Source organism: Mustelus asterias, chromosome 12 (genome assembly GCF_964213995.1).
Source record: "Mustelus asterias chromosome 12, sMusAst1.hap1.1, whole genome shotgun sequence".
NCBI classification, from domain to species: Eukaryota; Metazoa; Chordata; class Chondrichthyes; order Carcharhiniformes; family Triakidae; genus Mustelus; species Mustelus asterias.
In genome coordinates, this window is record NC_135812.1 from 11,752,435 (window position 1) to 11,778,450 (window position 26,016).

A 26,016-nucleotide genomic window follows, 5' to 3' on the forward strand; every position below is an offset into this window, starting at 1 on the left:
GTAACAAGCTGAAATGTTCTAATGCTAATAGTTGCAATCTATGGATTGATTTACAGCTACAGTGTGTTTTCCTTGACTATTTCCCTTCCTCAGCTATGTTGTCACAGAGCTAATGCAAAGTGACCTTCATAAGATCATCGTATCTCCACAACCATTGAGTTCAGATCATGTCAAAGTTTTCCTCTACCAGATTTTGAGAGGTGGGTATATGTTCCCTGCCATCTGAAATGTATACCAGGATTTATATTCAATTTAAGAGTTTAATTTTACCAATGTGGTAACCCTTGTCGAATTATATCAATTGTGGATCAGTGATGACATTCATACCAGAGTCAAAATTATGGGTTAAAGCTGTGTTCCAGGACTTGAGTGCATAATCTAAGTAGACACTGCAAGTACAGAACTGAAGGAGTGCTGCACTGTCAGTCTTTTAAACAACAAATTAAACTTGGAACCCATCTGTTCATATCTCGTGGTATTTTTCTGACCAGAGGTATTCCACCATGATTTACCCCTAAACCAACAGTACTAAAATACATTTTCTGCTCAATTATTACATTGCTGGGACCTTGAGTGAAAATTGGCTACTGTTACCGCATATTACAAGTGACCACAGTTCGAAAGTGCTTAATTGAATGTCATGTATTTTAGGACATCTTGGAGTCATAAAGTAATATATAGACGGTTGGTCTTTTTATATCATTTTTGGTGCTAGAATAATTAGAAAATCACATGGCATAGTGGATCAGTGCACATCACCACTCTGTGGTGCAGCACATGCTTATGCGTATGCCTATGCAATGTATTTGCTGAATGCTGGATATTAAATGTATCACAGTGACATAGTAGTTAGTACTGATGCCTCACAGCGCCAGGGGCCTGGGTTCAATTCCAGCCTTGGATGACTGTGGAGTTTGCATGTTCTCCCTGTGTCTGCTTGGGTTTGCTCCAGGTGCATCTGTTTCCTCCCACAGTCCAAAGATGTGCAGGTTAGGTAGATTGGCCATGCTAAATTGCCCCTTGGTGCCCCAAGATGTGTAGTTCAGGGGGATTAGCAGGGTAACTGTGGGCTTGAGAGGGGGGCTGGGCCTGGATAAGATGCTCTGTCGGACATTTGGTGCAGACTTAATGGGCCAAATGGCCTCCTTATGTACAGTAGTGATTCTATGATTCAATCAATCGGAGTATCCTGAAGGGCTATTGAATGATGTGTTATTGCTGCTGCTTGTTGACGTACTTGAGTAACTGTAACAAAGGCCAGGAATGGTTTTGCTTGTCTGGATGGTGATGGGGCGGAGGAATGGAAGACATGGAACCAAAATATGGAATGAAGAGAAGAAATTTTTAAAATCTCTGCTTTATCCCTTTTTATCCCTCTACATATCAGTCTTCTCAGAATGCAGTCAAGGCCATCTTTTGACTTACGGATAGTACTATATATTTTCAGGTTCAATCTTGTATGTAGGAATAATTTGTATAAATATATATATGCAGTGTTGGAATTAATTTTTCACCCACTGAATTCTTACACCTATAGGTGCTAAAACCTTTCACAGAGATCACACCTGAAATTACTTGGTAATTTTTCTACCCAAAAGAATCATATGCTGGTCAAGTAGTATTTCTTTTACAAAAAACTAGTGTGTCCTATATATAGTACTTGCGCAGGAAGACATGATAACTCTGAGAAAAAAAATAGATACTAAACAAGGAGGATGAAAGGAAAAATGTAACTGAGTTAAACAGTATCCTAGGAAAGGCATATAGTTGCTGCACATGCTGCACCTCCCATGTAACTTACATGGGTATAATTTCCTTCTCGACCGGTCTGCAGGCTTTGTCACAGTTAACCACGTCGTCCTTCTCTCATCTGTCTGGGTGGGACTGCCCTCATTTGGTTCCAATCTTGCCTAATTGTAGCCAGACAGTCAGATGCAATTGCTTCTCTTGCAGTTCCCAAACCATTATCTCTGCTGTCCCCATGGGATCTATCCGTGGCCTCTGTACACACTCCTACTTCGCATCTACATGCTGCCCCTCGGCAACATCACTCAAAGACACAACATTGGTTTTTATTTGTACATTGACACCCAAGTTCCCCCTCACCAGCACCTCTCTCGGCAACTCCACTGTTGCTAAATTTTCAGACTACTTATCTCGTATCCAATATTGGATGAGCATAAATTTTCCCAATTAATTATTGGGAAGACTGAAGCAGTTCTCATTCCCTGCTCCAAACACTATCCCCTAGCTACTAGCTCCATCACTCTCCCTAGCAACTGTCTTGAGATTCAGCCAGTCTGTTTGCAATGTTTGTTACATTTTGATCCATTGAACTTCTGACTGCATTTATACTATCACAAAGACTGCCTATTTCCACCTCCATAACATCATCTGACTTGTCTCAGTCGAGTCTGGAGGTATTATTGGGAGTTTCAGCTGCAGATCAGCTATTTCAACACATTCCTGGCTGGTCCTCCACATTCTACCCCCTGTAAACTTGAGGTAATCCAAAACTCAGCTACCCATGTCTTGACTCGCAGCAAGTTCCAGTCTTCTTTCTTCCTTGTGTTCATTGACTTGTATTGACTCCTGCTGAAGTAACATGATTTGAGAATGCTCATCTTTGTCTTCAAATCCCTCCATAATCTTGTCCCTCATCTCTTTAAACCCCTCCAACCCTACAACCCTTTTGAGATAACTGCACCACTTTAATTCCCTCTCTACATCTCTCTGCCTCTCAACCTTGCTTTATTCAAGTCATAAATTTATTATGTATAATCTATCACAAGCAATAACCATTTTGTCCCCCAATTCCTTTGATTATTATTTATCTAACAGAAATTCAAACTGACCATTTTAAAAGTGGCTAACTTAGCTAACCCTATGCAAACCCTGAGAAATACAATGCTATTATCAAAATCTTATACTTGATGTACCTTCCATGTTGCAACTAGAGCTGTCCAATTCTACAGGTGCAGCTTCCACAGAGTAGAAGTTCACCATAGCAAACTAACTCAGAACCTTGTTTGTTTTGTTGTTTCTTTACACTGGTCTTTTAAATTGTCCTTGAGATCTGTTCCACCCAGGAGTACGAATGTTCTATTTTTACTTCCAAAATAAATATGGATGAGAGATCATTTTGGACAGCTTGGCATGTCACATCCAGAAAGATACTACAGGGTTCCCTCTTGCGGCATTCTGTTAACAACTTGGATGATTTTCATCTCGAGCACACCGCCCTGCCACATGTTGGTGACTTGGTTTGACATCTTTTCACATCAGCTCTTAATTTGTCTTTTATTGATCTGAAACCATGTCTTGATGTACCCTGTTTTGTTTGAAGTAAATGTTTATAACTACCTTTCTAAACCATTTATGTTCAAATATTTAAAAATGTGCACTCTTTTCCAGGTGAAAATCAAGATTTTTTTTCAACACTGCCTCACATAGTTCTTTAATAATACAAATTTCCCTCCAACTCCTCACTGAGCTGCTTCGCGATCTAGAACCTGCCTTGTGTTGAAATAGAAAAGGTTTCATTGGTCAAGATGCTCTACATCACTTTTGGGGGGGAAAAAATATTTGCATTCATATAGCACTTTTCACAACTATTGGATGTTTCGATGCTTTACGGCTGATGAAGTACTTTTGAAATATAATCACTGTTGTAATGTAGGCAACGCTCTAGCCAATTTGTGCACAATATGCTACCATAAACAGTGTTGTGATAATGACAAGATAATCTGTAATGTAACAAAGGTAATCATGCTTCTTTCACACTTTCATTCAGATGTTGATGCAATAAGAAAGTGATGGAATGCGCAAAAAGAAGGAAGTGCCAATTGGTTCACAAGTTTTTGAGAAGAAAGATGCGAGTGTAAACAAGGTCCGCAAGGACTCTAGAGGCCCCTTCAGGATAGTGCCATGGGTTCTCTTGCATCCAAGAGGGGCCTCCATTTAACATCTCATCTGAAAGACCCACATTCAACGTTGCAGTACTGAAGGAGTTTAAGTTTATTTATAGCATCACAAGTAGGCTTGCATTAACACAGCAATGAAGTTACTGTGAAAATCCCCTAGTCACCACCCTCCGGCGCCTGTTTGAGTACACTGAGGGAGAATTTAGCATGGCCAATGCATCTAACCAGCATATCTTTCTGACTGTGGGAGGAAACCGGAGTACCCGGAGGAAACCCAAGCAGACACGGGGAGAACATAGACTCCGCACAGACAGTGACCCAAGCAAGGAATCGAACCCTGGTCTCTGGCGCTGTGAGGCAGCAGTGCTAACCACTGTGCCACCGTGCCATTTCCATTTGGGAAGTCTGTGCTAACCTCTTTAGCACCAGGTTGGTTGGTTAATCTGCAACCAAGGAAAACCTACTCATTATATCCTTAGGGTCTTCTAAACTTCTGAATAAGATTTCGGATAACCAGGCATGTTGGGTCATCCATCTGCGATGCTGGCTTGGCATCTTTTGACAGGGCTTGTTTGACTATAGACTAGGTTACTGCACAAGTCAGAGAAAATGCCAGGGACTTTCTCCAGCAGCTGCTCTCTCCCTGGCCTTGCTAGGATTCTCTCAAAAGTGCTGAGGACACTGCCACCTTTAGATTCCACCAGACCATTTCCAAGGAACAGCTTGACTCTGTCCACAGACAAACTGGGGATGACTCCCATGGTCATCACCCTTGAAATAAGGCTGCACTCCAGATGCATCCTGTGTAAAGGTATAGGCAGTATTCTCCCTTTACCAGCACTTCAGCCTGTAAGAGGAAGAAATCATGCCTCTTCCAGCATTAACTGGCCCCAGTATCCCTCAGTATGACTGCTGGCTTCCTTGCCTTGGTCCGGAGAAATGGGGACACCTTTACTTCTGACACAAAATCCTTGTAACACTCAGGAGCTTTGCTAACCTCACCTGCAACTGTGGGGATGTGCTTGCAGTGACATGCTGCTGAGGTCAGAGCCATACGATCTGGTCAGCTATGTTCTCCAACCGACACTCGGGGCCTTTGTGCCCAATAATCCTATAGTCTTTTCCTGTAACTTCCAGCAAGGTGTCTGGCCTTATGGCAATTGAAATACAGCCATCCGAGCCTCACTCCCTTGTTTAGTACCATCCTTACTGGTTTGAGGAGGGGTCCCTGTGTTTCTAGCCATCCCTTCTCTCCCATGAGTGCTCGGTTTTCTATCACGCTTCCACCTCCTATCCTTTCCAAGTTGCTGGTGGTGATTTAGTAAGGGTGTTCTTTGAGATAAGGGCTAGTAGTCAACCTCATGATCATCAGCCAGAATTGCTACATACCCTGGCCCGTACCACTTTATGCTCCTCTGTGCATTTTTATAGGGAGGGGGAGTGAATTTTTGACCACTTCGAGGCATTATTTTATTTGGAGGTTTTAATATGTGGCCTTGACTTTAAGCGCTCGTATCCACCAATCAAACATGAACTGCTTAAGCCATTCAAATTTGATGTACGTCTGATTCTGTCATTTCAACGTGTACGGAATTTCTGAAATTGCGCCTCCAGCAAAACTTGTAAATGCTTAAAATAGCTGCCTTTGCCACCTCATAGTTTACCAATTTCTCATCAGGCAACAGGTAGTAAACTTCCTCCTCTTCATCAAAATTATAAATGGGCAATCTTGAATAAGTTGGTACTAGATGTGCCTTCATTGGCCAAAGAGGACCTGTCTCTCTACTGTTCATGTATTCTTATCTCCCTTTCTTGCTATTATCTTTGAAAAGCTTGTTTTTTCTCTCTTCTTCTTTTCTCTTCTCTCCTCTTCTCCTGCCTCCCTCGCTGCCTCTTTTGGCCGTTTTGTTCAGTTGTCTTCCTGGGTGTAGCTGTATGGAGTAGATTTCAATGTTTTCAGTAGATTCTTCCTCTTAGAATGGTTATTCTGCAATATCAGTGCACAATATTTCCGAGAGAGAAACCTGGCTCTTTCGGCCTTTCAGTATGTCTTTCTAATCTCTGCTGTAACTTGAATAAAAACAATTCTTAAAAAGCTTTGCTGGCTGTATATGTCGGAGAAATTTGATTATCATGACATGTGGAACAGATAAATTACATTTATTTTTGACTCATCCCAAACTTCTGAAGAGTAAAAGTGTAAAAATCAAACAGGAAATGGGGCCTTTCATGCCATCTCAGTTGGGGTGGGGAGTGGGTTGGTGGTGTTGAGTCTGTTCTTTTCATTCCACTTGGGATTGCAAGTTATATATTTGGCTGGCTGGCAGCCTTTCCATTCTCTTAATGGGATTACTGTTTATTAAAAATCCAGCCAGAAAAACAGCATTAGAAATTGTATCTTTAAAAAAAAACTTCTATCTTGTTTAAATAGTGTTTCAATTTTGTAATTATTGCAAAAATGTACACCGCTAACCAGTGTGTGTGCCATTGTCATATTTTCATATTAGTTGAGTGGCAGGTAACTATTTATTATTTCGTTCTGTAAACAGCCACCAGAAGGTGTGTAAGAGCAGGCCAGGGTTATTTCTGTTTGATGCAAGGAAATTCAAGAAAATAAATTTTCTATTTTCTAGACCATGATGGTATATTTATTACTAAGCCATTTTCCTTGGATTTCATTGTGCCAAAGGCAAAACCTATTTGTTACTGGAAATTAGGTTCAACAGTTTAGGCCAGTAGGGATGCAACTTTCAGACAATCATGAAGTAACAGGATTAGCAGAGAATAGCAAAGCCAACCGGTCTCTTTCCTATAAGCATACTGAATACAGGCACCTAGCTTAGTTACTGGAGGAAAATACCTATTTGGGCTCTTGTTTTATTATATTTTATTCCCATCTTGGCAGAATTGCTTGGATTGTAATCAGTGGCTTAATTAAAACTGAATATTTTACATGTCTAAATTACACTTGAAGGCACAAGAGAAATGCTTGAAGTAAAACACCAATTTGATAGAACATAGAACATAGAAAAGCAACAGCACAAACAGGCCCTTCGGCCCACAAGTTGCGCCGAACATGTCCCTACCTACTAGACTTACCTATAACCCTCTATTTTACTAACTTCCATGAACTTATCCAAAAGTCTCTTAAAAGGCCCTATCAAATCCGCCTCCACCACCACCTACTGGCAGCCGATTCCATGCACCCACCACCCTCCTGAGTGAAACACTTACCCCTAACATCTCCTCTGTACCTACTCCCCAGCACCCTAAACCTGTGACCTCTTGTGGCAACCATTTCAGCCTGGGTAAAAGCCTCTGAGGATCCACTCTATCAATACCCCTCAACATCTTATACACCTCTATCAGGTCACCTCTCATCCTTCGCCTCTCCAAGGAGAAAAGACCTAGCTCTCTCAACCTATCCTCATAAGGCATGCCACCTAATCCAGGCAACATCCTTGTAAATCTCCTCTGCACCCTTTCTATGGCTTCCACATCCTTTCTGTAATGAGGCGACCAGAACTGGTCACAGTACTCCAGGTGGGGTCTGACCAGAGTCCTATACAGCTGCAGCATTATCTCCCGATTTCTAAACTCAATTCCTCTATTGATGAAGGCCAGTATTCCATACACCTTCTTAACCACAGCCTCCACCTGCGACGCTGCTTTGAGCGTCCTATGAACCCGGACCCCAAGATCCTTCTGATCTTCCACACTGCCAAGCATCTTATCCTTAATATATTCTTTCATCCTATTCGACCTGCCAAAATGAACCACCACACGCTTATCTGGGTTGAAGTCCATCTGCCACTTCTCCGCCCAGTCTTGCATCTTATCTATGTCTTGTTGCAACTGCTGACATCCCTCTACACTATCCACAACCCCACCAAACTTTGTGTCATCAGCAAACTTGCCAACCCATCCTTCCACTTCCTCACCCAGGTCATTTATAAAAATCACAAAGAGCAAGGGTCCCAGAACAGATCCCTGGGGCACTCCACTGGTGACCGACCTCCATGCTGAAAAAGACCCATCTACAACCACTCTTTGCCTTCTGTGGGCAAGCCAGTTCTGAATCCACAAAGCAATGTCCCCGTGTATCCCATGCCCCTTCACTTTCTCAATAATATTGAGAAGATGAATAGTTTGAACCTTTTACTTGGTTCCTTTATTTGAGTTTACTTTCGCCACAAAAAAACCACGAACAGGGGCTTCATATCAGTGCTCCAAGCATAAATCGATACATGGGTATCAACCAGTGTGCAATGGTTTATCCAGATTTAACAAACTGATTAACACATTCAGAATTTCAAACTTTAATTTTATGTGTGAAGAAGTTCAAATGTTCACATTTCCTTTGACCAAGTTTCCAACTGTCATAGAACAGGCTGTTTTGAATGATTATTTGGAATATAAATAATTGTAACACAATTTTGCAATTATTCAGATTGACCCCATTGTCTGCTAATTGTCAGTCATTTGTATTCAAATTACATATTTTCATTTGCAATATTTTACAGTAGTTGTGCTTGTTAGAAATCCATTCTAAGTTTTATAGTTATTAGAGTCCTAAATGTGAACTTGGAAGAACTTTTCAACATTTAACTATAAATGCTAATAATTTCACTGTGATGCTTCTTCCGCAAATATTGTTATTGTCTATTACTTAGACTAATTCAGCTCTGTCTTTTCTCTTCCCTTTTCTCCTCTTTCTCCCACCCCTACGCCTTCCCAGAGAAGAACATTTTGTGTGATGAAACCTGGTTCATAATTGTCACCCCTTTTTAAGTTAGATACGATGATGCCTTGTATATATCTTTAAAATCATGGCTTAGTGATAGTTCTCAAATCTGAGTTAGGTGATGAGTTTAAAATTCATTTTAGAGACTTGGATACAGTCCAGACTGACATCAGTACAGTTCTGAGGGAGTGTCCCAGTGTCAAGAGGTGCTGCCTTATAGAGGAGATGTTAAGCAGAAGATTCAACTGAGCTTTCGGGTGTATATAAGATTCAGTAGAACTATTTAAAACCCAAAAGGGATCCTGGCCAATGTTTATCCCTTAACTGTCATCACTATCATAGAAATCATAGAAACCCTACAGTACAGAAAGAGGCCATTCGGCCCATCGAGTCTGCACCGACCACAATCCCACCCAGGCTCTACCCCCATATCCCTACATATTTTACCCACTAATCCCTCTAATCTATGCATCCCAGGACACTAAGGGGCAATTTTAACATGGCCAATCAACCTAACCCGCACATCTTTGGACTGTGGGAGGAAACCGGAGCACCCGGAGGAAACCCACGCAGACACGAGGAGAACGTACAAACTCCACACAGACAGTGACCCAAGCCGGGAATCGAACCCAGGTCCCTGGAGCTGTGAAGCAGCAGTGCTAACCACTGTGCTACCGTGCCACCCCGCCGCACTAAATGCAGAGCTTATCCAACTACTTATCTTATTACTGTTTGGGACCTTGCTGTGCACAAATTGGTGGCTGAATTTCTCTGCAATAGTGATTACAGAAATGTCCACTTGACTGAGAAGTGTTTTGCAATGTTCTAAGGATATGAAAGCTTTTCTAAACTGCAATTTCATTTTTGGTCTCAACCATCCTGTTAAAAGACATGTGGATACCAGGTAAAACATCACAAGGACGGAAGGAATCAGCACATAATGCTCCTGTACATTTCTTAGAAGTAAAAATTTAAAGAAAGAGGAATTGGGATATATTTTAGCAAGTAACATAATATTCTGTTTTTTAAAAATTAGCCCAATTCTGCAAGATCCAATAATTCAGGGTAAATATTCACCAGAATATGGTATCACACCACGAGAAATGCTTTTCAGGTGGATATTAATAGACAGATCTACATTAAGTGCGTGTGCAGTTTTAAATATTTAATTACTTTTAATCTTAGGACTGAAGTATCTGCATTCAGCTGGCATATTACACAGAGACATTAAACCAGGGAACCTTCTTGTGAACAGCAACTGTGTCCTTAAGGTTAGTTTGGTCTATTTTTCTACAATATTAATTGAATGTACCAGTAAGAGCTGATGAAAATAAGTATCGTATTTCTGGTTTATATGGCAAAGTGAATGCTCCTTTCTATGCATCCCAAACAGCTACATAGTGTAGGATTACTAAAGCTTCCAGTAATATCAAGTAAGGAACAACTTACTGGAAAACATTACATTATGTTGCAGCATGGTTTATGTGCAAAGCAACACTGAACATTTTAAGTTTACTCTAGAAAATCATTGTTAATACTGAATGTTATATTTTTTAAAAAGATGTGCAGTTTCTCATCACCAGCTATCCTAGATTTTATGAAACAGCAGAAATAAAAACTGCAAACTTTGCAACTTCATTTGGTAGCAAAGTGCTCTTTGTGCACAAATCAAGAAGTTATCCTTATAGGCATTTATTTAACACAAATTGAATCAAACTCCTAAATCGAATAACCCTTTGCACAAGCTCCCTAATGGTTCCCTGATTTTGGCTGAACCATTCAACTAGGAAGATCCCAGCCTTGGTCCTTGGTTGGTCAATCTTGCTCAGGGGGAATCTACCTTGGTTGATTTTGGTGCTGTTGATTTAAGGAAGTTTAAATTCAGATTGCCTTGTTGGTTCTGCTCAACTAACCGTGATCAATATATGTAGATAATCTGACCATGTTATGTCCCACATACAAGCTACTAGGCTCACCTATGAAAAATGTCTGCTTCAAGATTCTGGAAGGTGCTTGTTACTGTGCCTCAGAGGAGAGAAATCGGAAGAGGTATCATTTCCCAAAGGGAAACAAAAACTAAAATGTGTATGCCTTTTAAGTTCATTTCACCATTGTTGCGCAATTTGAAAATAATCTGTTCACTGACCAGCTTTGTAGGCTCTCCTATTATAAATTAGGTTTATATAAACAGGAATTTATCTTTTAAATAACAACCAGGCAGAATCTTTACATAAGGCAATTAGGATGCCAAATGTTTGTGTCCCCTGCAACATTGATCCGGGTCTAAGTTCTGTTCACATTTTCTTTAATTCAATTCTGTCAATCAGTTAAGCCACTAACATTTGGAAAAATCCTGATGAAAAAGCAAATGTTTCTTGGTTAGTAAGGTTTGGATTGATACTAATAGTGGAATGTGAAACTCAGCTTGTGCAGGCTTCAGTTTCAAGTCTGACCTATTTAGGTGAGTTTTATTTTCTCTTGTACATAAAATGTATTTTATTTCTGCCGTCACATTCAGCAGTATAGGTAAGGTGGCAGAAGGAAGCAGTATTGGGGAACCTCAAAGAAAACAAGAAATTATCTGTTTAAGATCTTGACTGTAGCTTTCTGGTCAAATGTACAGCAAAATTACATACAATAAAGTTTATTGTAACTCAGATTAATTAGTTTTAAGTGAGATAATTATCAACATCAGTTCATTGCAAGTCACTTATCCACACTGATTACATGGAGTCCAATTGAGAGGTAGTTGTTTCTTTAACCCTACTTAAAAAAAAGCCTTTTGTGATTAGTAGGTTTTGGTCTTTAAAATCACCGAACTATGTTAATCGCATGTCCAATGAAATGAGTTTTATTTTAACAAAAATACCTGATTTACATAAAGTAAACATCTGTACAGCTATTACTGGAAATTAAACATATGTCTAATGCAAAATAGATCTCAGATTGCATTTTTTATATATTCACAGCAATTTCTTCCAGTGAGTTGGGATTTGGTGGAATTGTTATAATGGACGTAAGCAGTCATAGATGTGGCTATGGGCTATTCTTTTCTGCTTTGAGGGTATGCAGCTTTGCATCATATCTACACAAGCTAGTTCTTTTTCGAATTATGTGTACATTTCTTTTAAACTTGGGTTTGACCTTTGCTTTCATCCTTCACGGCGATTCAGTTAGGGTTTGATAAAAGCAAAATGCTGCAGTTACTGGAAATCTGGAATAGAAAATGCTGGAAATATTTGGCAGTTCAGGCAGCATCGATGGAGAGGAAAAAATTGTTTCAGGTGGGTGACCTTTCATCAGAATAGGTGTTGATCAGACCTCATCGAGACAGGTCCTCTTTCTTTACTTGCCCCATCAACACTCCCTTTAACATTTGTACCAAAACATCTTTTGTAGTTCAATCTAATCTTTCCTGCACTCCTTCATACCATAGACCTACTTCCTGCCCCATCCTCTCTCCAACCCCTTCTCTTACTCAAAATCTATTGCATTTCAACTCCTCCGTTCTGATGAAAGGTCACAGATTTGAAATGTTAACTGTCTTTTCCCTCCACAGATGCTGTCTGATCACCTGAGTATTTGCAGGGTTTGATGAAATGCTTGCAGCAAAATATTAAAATGGACTCTGATCTACTGTGAAGTTCATGCTGCAAGTCTTCCTAATTTGTTGTCCTGTTGACGTGCTGAAGCATGCATTTTTATACAAAATTGACATAATGCTAGGAAACTTGCTTCTGCTACCCGCAGTTTTGATACTCCAGGTCACTGCTTAAAGAATACTGGAGCCGCTTGGACCTTTCTGGGAAATGATGTATACGGTTTATTTCTCGACCTCCCCTTCTCCTCCTCTCTCTCTCTCTTTCTCTCTCTCTCTCTCTCTCTCTCTCTCTCTCTCCCCCCCCCCCCCCCCCCAGTAGTTTCACTCTACTTTGTCAAACTACTCCAAGAACATGTACACCCACCTCCATCTTGCCGATTTTCCCAGCCTCACCATGCTCAGTAGCCCAATATATTGCACTATATGGGATGAAAAAGTACACCATACTGACCATAATGGCAATATCGCAGAATTTCTTAAAAGAACAATTCTCAACTACACAAGATGACACGATGTATCAACAAAATAGTAACATATCATAATGTCTTAACATCTCTGAGCTAGAAAACTTCATGTTAATGTGTTTCAGACTTGTAACTAGCTGTCTATCCAAACCCATTCCCTCAAAGAAAACAATGTCAGGATCGAGCACTTGATTGCTCGAACTATTTTATTTTATGAAGCTCTGCTGTAATAATGGGCTGTTTTCCTCTAGGCCATTCCTGTGAACCTATAAAAGATTTCCATTTGTATTTTAACAGTATTTTTAAAAATTGCAACTGTGCCAAGTTCCTGCCTATATGAAACCTTACTTGTGCTTTCGTGTTTTGGTTATACCTCTTGTCAATTTCTCCACTATAAATTTCTATTGCCACACTACAATGCAACTGCCAATGTAAAATGGTCACACTGCAATTGCTACTTTCCACCATTGTAATCCTAGTTTTACATCTTCCAGCTCCTTCGCTTGTACTGCTGCAAAACACATGTTCCAATGCTTGTGATTTCCCTATAATGCAAAATCAAAGACAATAATGAGGGAATGTATGACTGCATGCTTGGGTCCAATTATACTCTAACCCCACTTCACGCAAAGATTATACTTGTGAAATGCCACCGGAAAGCAGATAGTAATGCATTGTATTGCATATTGCACAAAGTTCTGCATAATACAATGGGAGTCTACATTTTGAGAGAACTTTTCTAATGAGTGTAAATGCTAGTTATAAGACATTGTATGCTCTAAGTAATGCCATGGGTGATATTAGAGTATTGAATAGTATAAGAAATATTGAGCAACAGTTTAACCAGATCTTTTTTGGTTGTCTTTTCAATCGGTGGCCTATGTAATTCAGTGCAGAAAATATATCATACAGAAACAAAATGAGTGTCTAATGTAAATGGAACAGAAAAGCAGCAGCTAAATTTAAGATCTTGGGGTTGTAGTGGATAAGAACAAATTATCAGCACAGCATGACCTGCAGTAAATGGCAAACAAGTTACTAAATTACATCAGCAGAGGGTTGAAGTAGAAATTGTATTGTTGCTATATAAAGCATTGGTCAAACCTTACCTTGATGTATTGTGTACAGTTCTAGCTGTCTAATATGTAAGGTATTGCCCTGAAGAAGGTACCCCGATGAGCAACAAAGCCAATTCTGAATATTTGGAATTTTTGGTGTTTTTTTAACTTGTTCCAGAATTCATATTGAACTTTTCAATGCTATAAAATAAATTTAATTTTTCAGACAAGTATTTTGTGAGGGGTTCACGAGTTTAAAGAGTTTGGTGCAAGAAAGGATCATGGCAGCCCTTAAAGCAGACTATAATGAGATGTAATTCGGGAAAGAGAACAGATTGAGGAGTATAATCTCTGGATATAATTAATCATTTTTATTAATTATTTTTAAAATAGTGTTCTTCCCCTGCTCTGAAAATTTTATGTTAAAATTTAGGTACTGAATTAGTGATAATGCTGTTAGCCAGTGATAAGTGACTTTTTTTTAGAAGTTTTACCTTTTTGGCTGCTTATTAGATTCACCATTTTGGACTTGTAGCCACATTAATTTTTGCTTTTTTTAACCTACCTCCACTCCTAATTCTTTCATGGTGCATAGTCAGGCACAAAGGGTCCTTGCGACCTAGAATAGCATGAAATGCCATTTCTTCCTCTTCCTTTTGAGAAGGAATCTTCCACTTCCTACCCTGAAGTGAAGCCACTTCACTCTGCAGCTTGTTGCTTTAGTAAGCATTATTTCGTATAAAAAGCTCAGGTACCATGAACGTATCACACTTGTCCTTGTCAGTGGCATATGATTAATTTAGAGTGCTGTTATAGTGCAACTAAATGAGATTCAGCTACCATAGCAACTTCAAAGTCTCAAATTTGAAAATCAAACTTATATTTAAATGTACATAGTAAAGCCATTCAGTAAGGATGGAAAACACAAATGGTGCAGTTGAGCTAAATTACAGTGCAAATTTTTCATTTTTAATTTTGCTCTTCTGTCCTGAAGCAAGGCAACATTGTTCCATATGCATTCCCTCCCACCTTGTCCATTTGAAGATTCCTAATATGTGCACCTAAGCAACAAGTTTTGGTATGCTGCTCATCTAGAGGAAACATCTCAACCTTCCTGAGCCTGATTCTGTCATTGTCTAACACAAGTACATCTTTAAGAGATCATTGCATAGTAATCAACAATGTCCTCCCTGCCCAAAGGGTGAAAAAAATAATTATAATGCTACTTCCTTAAGATAATCCAATCAGTCCAGACGAAGCATTGTACTTGGCATCTTTGGGTCTATGTAGCTCTTCACCAGCTGAGTCAGTGAAGCAAAACGTCAACATGTCCACCATGGCTATGAAGGATAAGCAAAAATGCTGACCTTGCCAGCAGTGCTCACATCCTATGAATGAGTAAGGTCTCCTGAATGTACATTTCAGTTTTGTTCACCTGAAGTTCAATAATATGTTTGCAATATATTCTACAAAATGTTGATTCATATTTCAGTAATTCTTAACTGTTTTCTTTTACCTGTGGATTGTTTAGCTGGATGCGTGATTACTTTGTAATCTTATAAATTATTATTTAGGTCACCTTTGTTGCTCATCAGCAAGTTCCTTAAAATCCGGAGTAATTTTGTTTTTTTTAAACAGTGTCTTTTGACCAAAAAATGCAAAACTCATTACATGGTGAAGTCAGTTGCTATTTTGTAACCCCTTTAAGTTTGATGAGCCTCTTATAGGACTTGGGTATTTTAACCATTTTTGCTTTGAGACTGTAGATTTAAGAAATTTGTTGCTGACATTTCAAACCATTTTGTTTTTTTGCAGATTTGTGACTTTGGTCTTGCCAGAGTAGAAGAACTTGATGAGTCTCGTCACATGACCCAGGAAGTTGTCACGCAGTATTACCGAGCACCAGAGATCCTGATGGGTAGTCGCCATTACACTAATGCCATCGATATCTGGTCCGTAGGGTGCATCTTTGCAGAGCTTTTAGGCCGTAGAATCTTATTCCAAGCTCAAAGTCCGATTCAACAGGTAATCCAACAGACTGAAGGGCATTTGTGTTGCAAGATAAGGAGTCTTATGTTTTAAGAGCATGAAATTCCTGTGTACTATTTTGATAGCCTTCACTTATAGATACATTGCAAAACCTTAATCTACCATATTTTCACATGGGGTGGCATGGTGGCACAATGGTTAGCACTGCTGCCTCTCAGCAAGGGACCAGGGTTCGATTCCTGGCTTGGGTCACTGTCTGTGCAGAGTTGTGCACCCCGTTCTGCATGGGTTTCCTCCGGATGCTCCGATTTCCTCCCACAGTCCAAAAGACGTGCTGGTTAACTGCATTGGCCACGCTAAAATCCTCCCTCAGTGTACCCGAACAGGCACTGGAGTGTGGTGACTAGGGGATTTTCACAGTAACTTCATTGCAGTGTTAATATAAGCCTACTTGTGACTAATAAATAAACTTTACTTTTACTTTACTGTAAACCCTAAGCGTCTCGCAGATTTTATAAATTTAAGTATAGGACACATTGCAATAAAATCTCGGAGTCGAATTCCAGGGGATCCACCCCCAAATTAGAATGAAGCAGAGCTTTGTGATAAATGAGATGACACCATTCCCAAATAAAGTCTCTATGTACCATGACGTGCCTACAAATGCAGTCTATATCAAAAGCAACAGATTCAAATGCCAAATGAAAACACAGTAAAGCAGTAAATTTGTGAAAAAGTCTTTATTCAATTTGTTCACAAGAAGCAGAAGTTTTTTTTGTGCCACCCTTGTTGATGAAGATCATAGCAGTGACATATTCCTTGCTCTATCTGCCTTGCATGTTTGCCGAACCATTCTAAGATATTCGCCCTGTGTTTCACAGTGATGGACAATGCAGTGATGGGATCTCCCACTCCTTCGTGAAGTACGCTCGCCACTTCATGCCAAAGTTTTCCACTTGCTATATCAACTTCACTTTTCTCTCAGATCGACAGCACTTTTAACTTTCTCACGGGTTTAACCATATTTGCTGGCTTTGTATGCCCTTACAAGGAGATTTAATCTGAAGTTAATAATGTGGAATTTCAGTTTATCATGGGCATCATCCTATGGGGTGTTCTAGATTTTCATTACCTAGCGAGTCAAAAAGTGCTTCCTGATTTTAACTCCTAAATGCCCTGCTCTAATTAAAAGATTATGACCTTTTGTTCTGGATCCTCCCACTGAAGTAAATAGTTTTTCTGTATCTACTCTATTGAATCCCTTTATCATTTCAAAAGACATAGATTGGATTATCCCTCAACCTTCAAACTGCATTTTTGTACCCCATTCATCTTTGTTTCATGGAGGGACACCACCTGATCCCCCAAAGCCTGTCCGTCATCTATAAGACAAGTTAGGAGTATGATGGAATACCCTCCCCTTTCCTGGATGAGTGCAGCTCCAACAGCACTCGAAGCTCGACACCATTCAGGACAATGCAGCCCACTTGATCGCTACCCCTTCCACAAACTGATGGAACAGTGGTTGTCGTTATACCATCTACAAGATACACTGCAGGAGCTCACCAAGATTCCTTAGGCAGCACTTTCCAAACCTCATGGCCATTACTGTCTAGAAAGACGAGCAGCAGGTACCTGAGAGCACCACCACCAAGTCGCTCGCCATCCTGACTTGGAAATATATCACTGTTCCTTCACTGTCACTGGGCCAAAATTCTGGAATTCCCTCCCTAACAGGAGTGTGGGTGTACCTACAACTCGGACTACAGCAGCTCACCACCATCATCTCCCAAAGGGCCAACCGGGATGGCCTAGCCAGCAACACCCACATCCCATAAATGAATTTTTTTTTTAAATGCTCCTCCACAGCTCTTCATGTCTCACCACTATGAAAATATTCTGATTTGTCTTCCTCTAATTTGGAGTGGGTGACCTCATTTATCATCACCTTGAATTTTCAGCTACCAAATGTTTTTCCCACTCAGGCCCTTTGCGACTTCCTGCTCCATCCATGCAAATTTTCTGTGTCCTAATTTGTGATGCAGTTATTGAACAAAACTGCTGACCCGTGGGTTTTGTACTGACTTTAGCTGGCAAGAGTAAATTGTTGAGCAGCACAATATTGGTTTGATATTTAACAGGCAGCCTGCTCCCAGTTTGCTACTTCCATAGCATTGCACCACATCTCAAATGGAAGATGGAAGTGTTCTAGAGCTAAAGGTACATAAGTTCATACAACTGTTAGTGTTTCCACTTTTCTGAAATAGGGATCATATGATGACTTGAGTCATGCTGACCTTAGGTGCAAAGTGTAAAATAAATATATAGATAACCCTAAAAAAGTCCCTTGCTTATAGCTTACCCATCATTTCCCCTCCCTCTACCTACACCACATCTCCTGCCACCACCACTAAACATGTCCCAGCCTACACTATCTTTGTCTGATCTCAGAGTATGAAGTGTACAGTTACCTTTAGAAAAAGGCCCTTCGGCCCATTGAGTCTGCACCGGTCAAAGACAAACCACCCAACCATTTTAATCCTATTTTCCAATGGAGTCATAGACATCTACAGCACAGAACAAGGCCTTTTCTATCCACTAAACTCAGCTGTATTTCAGAAAAAATATTCTTGTCTACTCCAGAGCTGATTCAAGGAAAGAAACCAGCCTTGCCGTCTGCCAGAAATGCTGCCAGATCTGCTGTTCCTGTGTCAGCTGATTGTGCCAGATGTCCCTTAGTTCTGAGGACTGAATTGGGTGCAGAATCAAAGCCTTTTTTTAAACAAATTGCCAGAAGGAAAGGGCTAACTGAGTAAACCTACGGCCACTTCCATCTAGAAGGACAAGAGCAGCAGATACATGGGAAAACCACTACCTGCAAGTTCCCCTCCAAGCCACTCACCATCCTGACTTGAAAATATATCGCCATTCCCTCACAGTTGCTGGGTCAAAATATTGGAATTCCTTCCCTAACGACATTGTTGGTCAACCCACAGCATGCGGACTGCAGCGATTCAAGAAGGCAGCTCACCACCACCTTCTTAAGGGCAACCAGGGATGGGCAAAAAATGCTGGCCAGCCAGCGACACCCATGTCCCACAAATGAATAAAATAAATGGACAGTGCTATACCAGTTCATGGCTTTTTACTGAAAGCCTAGGATGGTCACATTACATGTAGATGTGCACAATAATCAGCAACATCAAAGAATACAAATTGAATGTGCAATGATAGCAAGCAGTATAGACTCACGTAAATTAGGGTTACATTTAATGAGGTGCAATTGTGATGGATTTCAAACAAAAAATTGTGCACTTGTCTAAATTATACAATACTAAATGTAGTTGCTATGACAGTATGCCCTTTTCAGATGTGAAACTTGTGCAATTTATTTTAAATTAATTCATGGGATGTGGACAGCATCCCATGGTATCAGAGGATAGGCCGGTATTTATTGGTTAGGCCATTATTTATTGGCCATCCCTAATTTCCCTCGAGAAGGTGGTGGTGAGCTGCCTCCTTGAACCACCGCGGTCTAAGTGGTGTAGCTACACCCACAGTGCTATTAGGGAGGGAGTTTCAGAATTTTGACCCAGTGACCGTGAAGGAATGGCAAATTTCCAAGTCCGTATGGTGGGTGACTTGGTGGTGGTATTCCAGGTGGTGATATTCCCACGTGTACCCTTGATCTTCTAGATGACAATGGTTGTGGGTTTAGAAGATGCTATCTGAGGAGTTTTGGTGAGTTAGAATCCTAGAAACCCTACAGTGCAGCAGGAGGCCATTCGGCCCATCAAGTCTGCACCAACGACAATCCCACCTAGGCCTTATCCCTGTAACCCCACATATTTACCCCGCTAATCCCTCTAACCTACGCACCCTGGGACACTAAGGGACTATTTAGCATGGTCAAAGCACCTGACTCGCACACATTTGGACTGTGGGAGGAAACCAGAGCACCCGGAGGAAACCGATGCAGACACGGGGAGAACATGCAACCTCCACACAGACAGTGACCCAAGCTGGGAATCAAACCCAGGCCCCTGGAGCTGTGAGGCAGCAGTGCTAACCACTATCACCATGCCACTCGTTTCTGGAATACAGGCTGTAGATGGTACACACTGGTGTTGCTGTGTGTCTGAGGTGGAGAGTGAATTGTTTGTGGATGGGGTGCCAGTCAAGCAGACTGGTCCTAGATGATGTCGAGCTTTTTGAGTGTTGTTGGAGCTGCATTGATCCATGTAATTGGAGAGTATTCCACCACACTCCTAACTTGTGCCTTGTAGATGGTGGACAGACTTTGGGAGTTAGGTGAGTTATTTGTCACAGGATTCCTATCCTCTGACTTTCTCTTATAGCCATTATTTACATGGCCAGTCTGGTTCAGTTTCTGGGTCGATGGTAACCCCCAGGATGTTGAAAGTGGAGGATTGTGTGATAGTAATAGATAGTAATAGAAACATTTGTTATGATTGGTGTCACTGGTATGAAGGAAAATAAATCTTTAGTTTCGATTATAAATCAGTAAAAAAAATATATTTATTAGTTAAAATCAATACATGGTTTAAAAATGCTGAAGTTAGATGGTGTAATTTGATTTCGTTTTGCAAATCAGAAATGTCTTAATCCTAACAATCCCCATGTACAAATGAACTAAGGTTTCTCTCTCGTGAAATAAAAGGTAAATCTATTCCTAGCTCTTATAGTGATTCATGCACATTGTTTTCTAATCAGAGTTTTTCAGTAGAAATGTAACAGATTTAAAAAGTGAAACTTTGACTATCTAAATGGATAATTATTTACCTCTGGCAGTTGGACTTGATCACAGACCTATTGGGAACTCCATCACTAGAAGCCATGCGGACAGCATGTGAAGGTGCCAAGGCTCACATACTCAGGGGTCCTCATAAACAGGTAATATTCCATGCATCAAATTTTGTAAACATTTAGCTCTTGGTTTATCTGTAAGCAGCACAGCTTGCTTTAGGGAAATCATCAAGAAGATCCTAAGTTAATGGATTTTTGTTTATGTATTTGGCAAAAAAGTTATAAACTACAGTTCTTGCTGTTTGTATGTTGACTTTATTACACAATGTAATTTCATAAAAGATTCCCATTTTAAGAACAGTTGAAATAGCTGTTTAAACCAGTAACTCTGTCAATTTTCTTAGCGTTCACTCTGTTAGGTACCAGGTCAGAAACCCCCAAGGTATATTATGAAGCCAGACTAGACTCCCAACAATTTTTTATTTTGGCATTAGTATGAGGATGTTTCACTCCAGGTGCAATTCTGCTGTCAAACTGGGAAGCTTTTATCAAAACAAACTTTATTTAACAACGCATTTTAATTATAAAGAATGAATTAGCTTAACTTTTAACAATTGAACAATACTTAAACATGACAAAATACAATTCTTAACTGCTAACCTATTGCTATGAGTTCCAGTCTAGCAAAATTTCCCTTTATAGATTTAAACCTTTCTTTAAAATTAGTTAGCAAATCACAGGCTTACTTGCTTGTATTAGGTTAACAGTCCTGGAGCTTTCAAAGAGGTCTTTTCAGAGATAGAGAGAGACGGTGCTTTCTTTTGGCAGCCCAGGCAGCAACTGCTTATATTTTAAAAATGAAACTGAAACTTTTCCTTTCCTGCAAGCTTAGCTCCTCCCATTAAGCACAGGACTCTATCCCTGTCAATCAACCTAATCAAAACTGTACTCTGAAACCCCAGGGACACAAATTCATTAGCTCTGCTTAAACAAACACTCCATGTCTAAAATGAGTACTTATTCTGTTATCCCAGCTGCTAATGTAAAAGTTTTCCTAGACAAATCATTACCCTACAAAACAGAGCTGAATTTTAAACGTACCTCTTACAAGAAACATGATATAAATTTATTTCTTAAAGGTACAGTATCATCAGATCTCATAAGTGATATGATTCTTCTGACATTGGCGGTCCCTTCAAAATTTCATACTCCAAGCTATCTATTTATGAGCGCCAAGATAGTAGGCTTGATTATTAGATACCATTGGGCTGAGAATCTGAGGCTGACTGATGCTAAAAACAATACTGCCAACTTGCATGCCAGTTCCCCAACTGCATCCATTTCTGGGCCATTTTTGCTGAGATGAGATGGAGTTATCTATCTGTGTGCAGTGGGTAACCAATTTTGAGTAGTTAAGAGCCGGTTATCAGAAATCAACTAGGATTTTCCAGTCAACCTCCAGGTTCCCAGAGTTAGCAGACTGGTGGGGCAGCAGTCCAGGCAAGCTCAGAATCCCTCCATGCTGGCCTGCAAGCTGTAGAAGCCACAGTGTGTTCTTTAGAGGGACTTTTGCACACGCGCGTGCATACATGCACACCCTGCCAGACATTCAAGCCTGATTAGCAGACTCCCTCAAGAGTTGTTCACTGACCCTTGAACTGATCTGTTGACCTAACAAAACACTCCCAGAGGGTTCCACTCTTGGTACTAGGCAGGAACCAATGTAAAAAACATGGGAGCATCCCGTATCTTAAATGTTGCATACTCCATAGATTGTAAATCTTGTACCCAGGGACACGATGAATTGAATTCCTAAGAGATCTGATACATTGGTTGTGAACTCACTTTACTCTCTGTAACGTTCTATTTCTGTTGTTTAATGTAGTGTGGTCTTGTGTTGTAGCTTCAGCAGGTTGGCATTTCATTTTTAGATATTCTTGGTGCTGCTCCTGCCATGTTCTCTGCTGCACTGCTCCTTGAACCAAGACTTGGTTGTAGTAGACTGAAGGATCTGCTGGGCGGTGAGGTTATAGATTGTTGTTTTAATACAATTTTGCTGTTGATGGCCCACGGTGTTTATGGATGCCCAGTTTTGAGCTCCTTAGTCTGTTCTGAATCACACATTTGGCATGGTAATAATACAATATAAGACTATGAAGGGTGCTCTGGACGTAAAGATGGGATTTAGCCCCCACAAGGATTCTGTAGTGGTCAATGGTACCATAGACAATTGCATCCATGATAGGTAGATTGGTGAGGACATGGTCACATTTTTCCCTCTTGTTTGTGTTCTCACCATCTGACGCAGGCTGAGTCTGACAGCTATATCCACAGGGCCCGGTCAGTGGTGTTGCTACCAAGTCCAGTGTGTGCCCTTGCTGCACAAAATGCTGCTTCGAGTAGTGTTCAACATGGAGTACTGATCGGAGGGGTGCGGTGGTTTGGGACTTCTGCAGCGTGCCTTCTAGAGGATCATAGAATCAACAGCTTTTGGATTTGGTTGCATCATGAACACAGGAGCTTGTCTCTACATGCTCCTGTGTGTTCATGACGAAAAGCAATTCATGCATTTGTTTGCAAGTATAACAATACATTAGACATCTAATCCAGTGTCATTGCGAGACTGACAAATTCTATGTCTGCAGCGCTGATGGAGTGCTGGAGCTTGGATCATTTATATTGCAATGCTGTGGACAACACTCCCTCCAAATAGCGTTTACTGTGCCTTTAAATGCAACTTGCTTTTTCTTCATGCGATTACAATGTTGTTATTTCCTGACCCTAACATTGCTCTCTTTCTACTTTTGCTTTATGTACTTTTGTGCTTGGTTAGACATTATGACTGGAGAGATGTGGAATGTCATTGATTCTGGCATCTTTGTTCTGTCTTCGAGAGCCTTAGTAACTTGAAGGTTACTGGAGAGGGAGCTTCAGTCAGTTACTTAGCAAATTAATTCTGCCAGCAAATTTCTCAGCCCTTAGAATAAATAAGCAAGTCAATTTAAGTCTGACATTCAGCTGGCCTTGTGTGCAGCCAGTAGTATAAAGGTGACATAAATTATTGATTTGCAAACTCATCTCATCTGAATTCCGTTTCCAATTTCATGACTGAGGGTTTGCTATTAGAAAATCAAAGTGGCCAAATTAAAATAAGTTTCAAATAGTGAAGTATCCATTGCAGTTTTCATAATGATTCTTCATACAGTTTGGGAGACTGACATTTAATGATGTACAACAACTAATATTTCTAGCAGTAAAAAGGCCTAAGACACGTCACAAGAGGATTGTTGATTGAAGTTTTTGACACCTAAATACGTAAAGAGCTATTAAGGCAGATGACCAAAGTGTGGTCAAAGAAGTAGATTTTAAAGAGCAACTTAAAAGAGAGGCAGTAAGGTTTAGGGATGGTATTCTAGAAGGGCCTTGTCACCTGAAGGCACAGCCACCAATAGTAGAGGGATTAAAACCAAGGATGTGCAAAGAGACTGCAGTTGGAAGAGTAGAATGATCTGAGGATTGAAGGACTGCAGGAAATAAGAGTTTAGGAAGGGCAAGGCAATGGAAGGATTTGAAAGTCAGGGTGAGAATTTTGAATTCGAAGAATTGCTGAATTAGCAGCAGAGTCCGTGGCATTGGGTGAATGGGACTTGGTATGAGTTATGTCACAAACAGCAGTTGTGGATGGCTAAGCTTGCAGAGGGCAGAATGTAGGATGCTGGCCAAGAGTGTTGAAAAAGTAAAGTCAAAAGGCAACTGACATGGACAATGGGTTCTACAGCAGATAAGCAGCAGAAAAGGTGGAGTTGGCTGATATTCTGAAGAGGGTGATGGATGGTCTTGGTGTTGCGTGATTATGTGATCAGAAGCTCATCTCGACTTGAGGCACACCAAGGTTGAGAACGGTTTGGTCCTGGACTTCCCCAACATCAGGAACATTCTTCCCACATCTAGCCTGTCCAGTCCCATCAGGATTTTATGGTTCTATGAGATCCCCTCATTCTTTTAAATTCCAGTAAGTACAGGCCCAGTCAATCCAGTCTTTCTTTATATGTCAGTCCTGCCATTCCGGGAATAAGTCTGGTGAACCTTCACTGGACTCCTTCAGTAGCAAGAATGTCCTTCCTCGGACTAGGAGACCAAAACTGCGCACAATACTCAAGGTGTGGCCTTACCAAGGCCCTATATAACTGCAGCAAGACGTCCCTACTCCAATACTCAAATCCTCTTGCTATTAAGGCCAGCATCTTCGGTGTGAGCACATAAGATTTATTTTGTGATTTTGATAAGGGCATTATCAGTGCTGTGGAAGGGGTGATAATCTGATTGGAGTGATTCACACAAAGAATTCCAGGAAAAAATAAGGACTTGGGAGCCTGCAATATGTTGAAGAACATGAGAAGAAAGGGGGGTTGGAAATGGGCCTGGGTTGCATTTATTATCTGTTTATGTATTTTTTTGTATCACTGTATCCTACCAATGCAATATGACCATGTAAGATGGCCACCAATACCCAACTGCGCCAGTGCACAGGTCTGCATGTGGGTTGATATCCATTGACATCACTGCTGGGACTGCAGTCTAGAACTCTAGGGCAAAAGGGTAAGAGAAGGATTTGCAAATTGCAAACTAAATCCATTCCTTGTGGGATGTTGATCCACCAACGTCTGAATTTTAAAATTTTTATTCTTGTGTTCCATTCTCTTCATGGCTCACTCCTCCATCTCTTTATAATCTTCTATGACCCTACAGCCCTCCCAAGAACTCTGCCAAGGTGCATAAGTCCTAAAAAAAAAAGAATGCAGGTGCAGCATGAAATCAAGAAAGCTAATGAAATGTTATTATCACAAGAGAAATTGTACGTAAAAATAAGAATGTTATACAGATCATTGGTGAAATAGCATCTCGAATACTGTGTGCAGTTTGGTTTCCTTATTTAAGGAAGGATGTAAATGCGTTGGAAGCGGTTTAGAGGACATTTACTATATTGATACCTGGAGTGAGCGATTGTCTTATGAGTATAGGTTGGAAATGCTGGACTCATTTCCACTAAAGAAGAGTGAGGGATGACTTAAATGTAAAATTAGATCCTGAACGGTATTGACAAGGTGGACATTGGAATAAACATTGGCACAGTTTACAGAGGTCGCTCTTATGGGACAGAGATCACAGAATACCTACAGTGAAGAAGGAGGCCATTCAGCCCATCAAACCTGCACCGAATCCCATCCAGATTCTATTCCTGTAACCACACGTATTTGCCCTGCTAATCCCCCTGACACTGAGGGTCTGCCACTGTGCTGCCCCTAATGGCCAATGAGAAGAATTTTTTTCTGAGGATTGTGCAACTTTGTAATGCTCCGCCTCAGAAGGTGGTGGAAGGAGTATCGGTCCCTGATGGTCGAGTGGTTAGGATTCAGTGCCTTTGCCACCTCTGCCTGGGTTGGATCCCCAGTCGGGGAAAATCAATTTT

At 40.6% G+C, this 26,016-nt stretch overlaps 1 protein-coding gene across 2 annotated transcripts in view; it reads left to right on the forward strand.

Annotated features, from left to right (window-relative positions):
• The window catches only part of nlk2 (nemo-like kinase, type 2), a 148,693-nt gene that overhangs the window by 105,320 nt on the left and 17,357 nt on the right, over nucleotides 1-26,016 (forward strand). For both annotated transcript variants that reach the window (XM_078224740.1, XM_078224741.1), the window contains exons 4-7: nucleotides 94-200; nucleotides 9,853-9,938; nucleotides 15,606-15,815; nucleotides 20,592-20,693. In XM_078224740.1, the coding sequence (XP_078080866.1) occupies nucleotides 94-200; nucleotides 9,853-9,938; nucleotides 15,606-15,815; nucleotides 20,592-20,693 (505 nt within the window). The remainder of the gene's footprint in view (nucleotides 1-93; nucleotides 201-9,852; nucleotides 9,939-15,605; nucleotides 15,816-20,591; nucleotides 20,694-26,016) is intronic.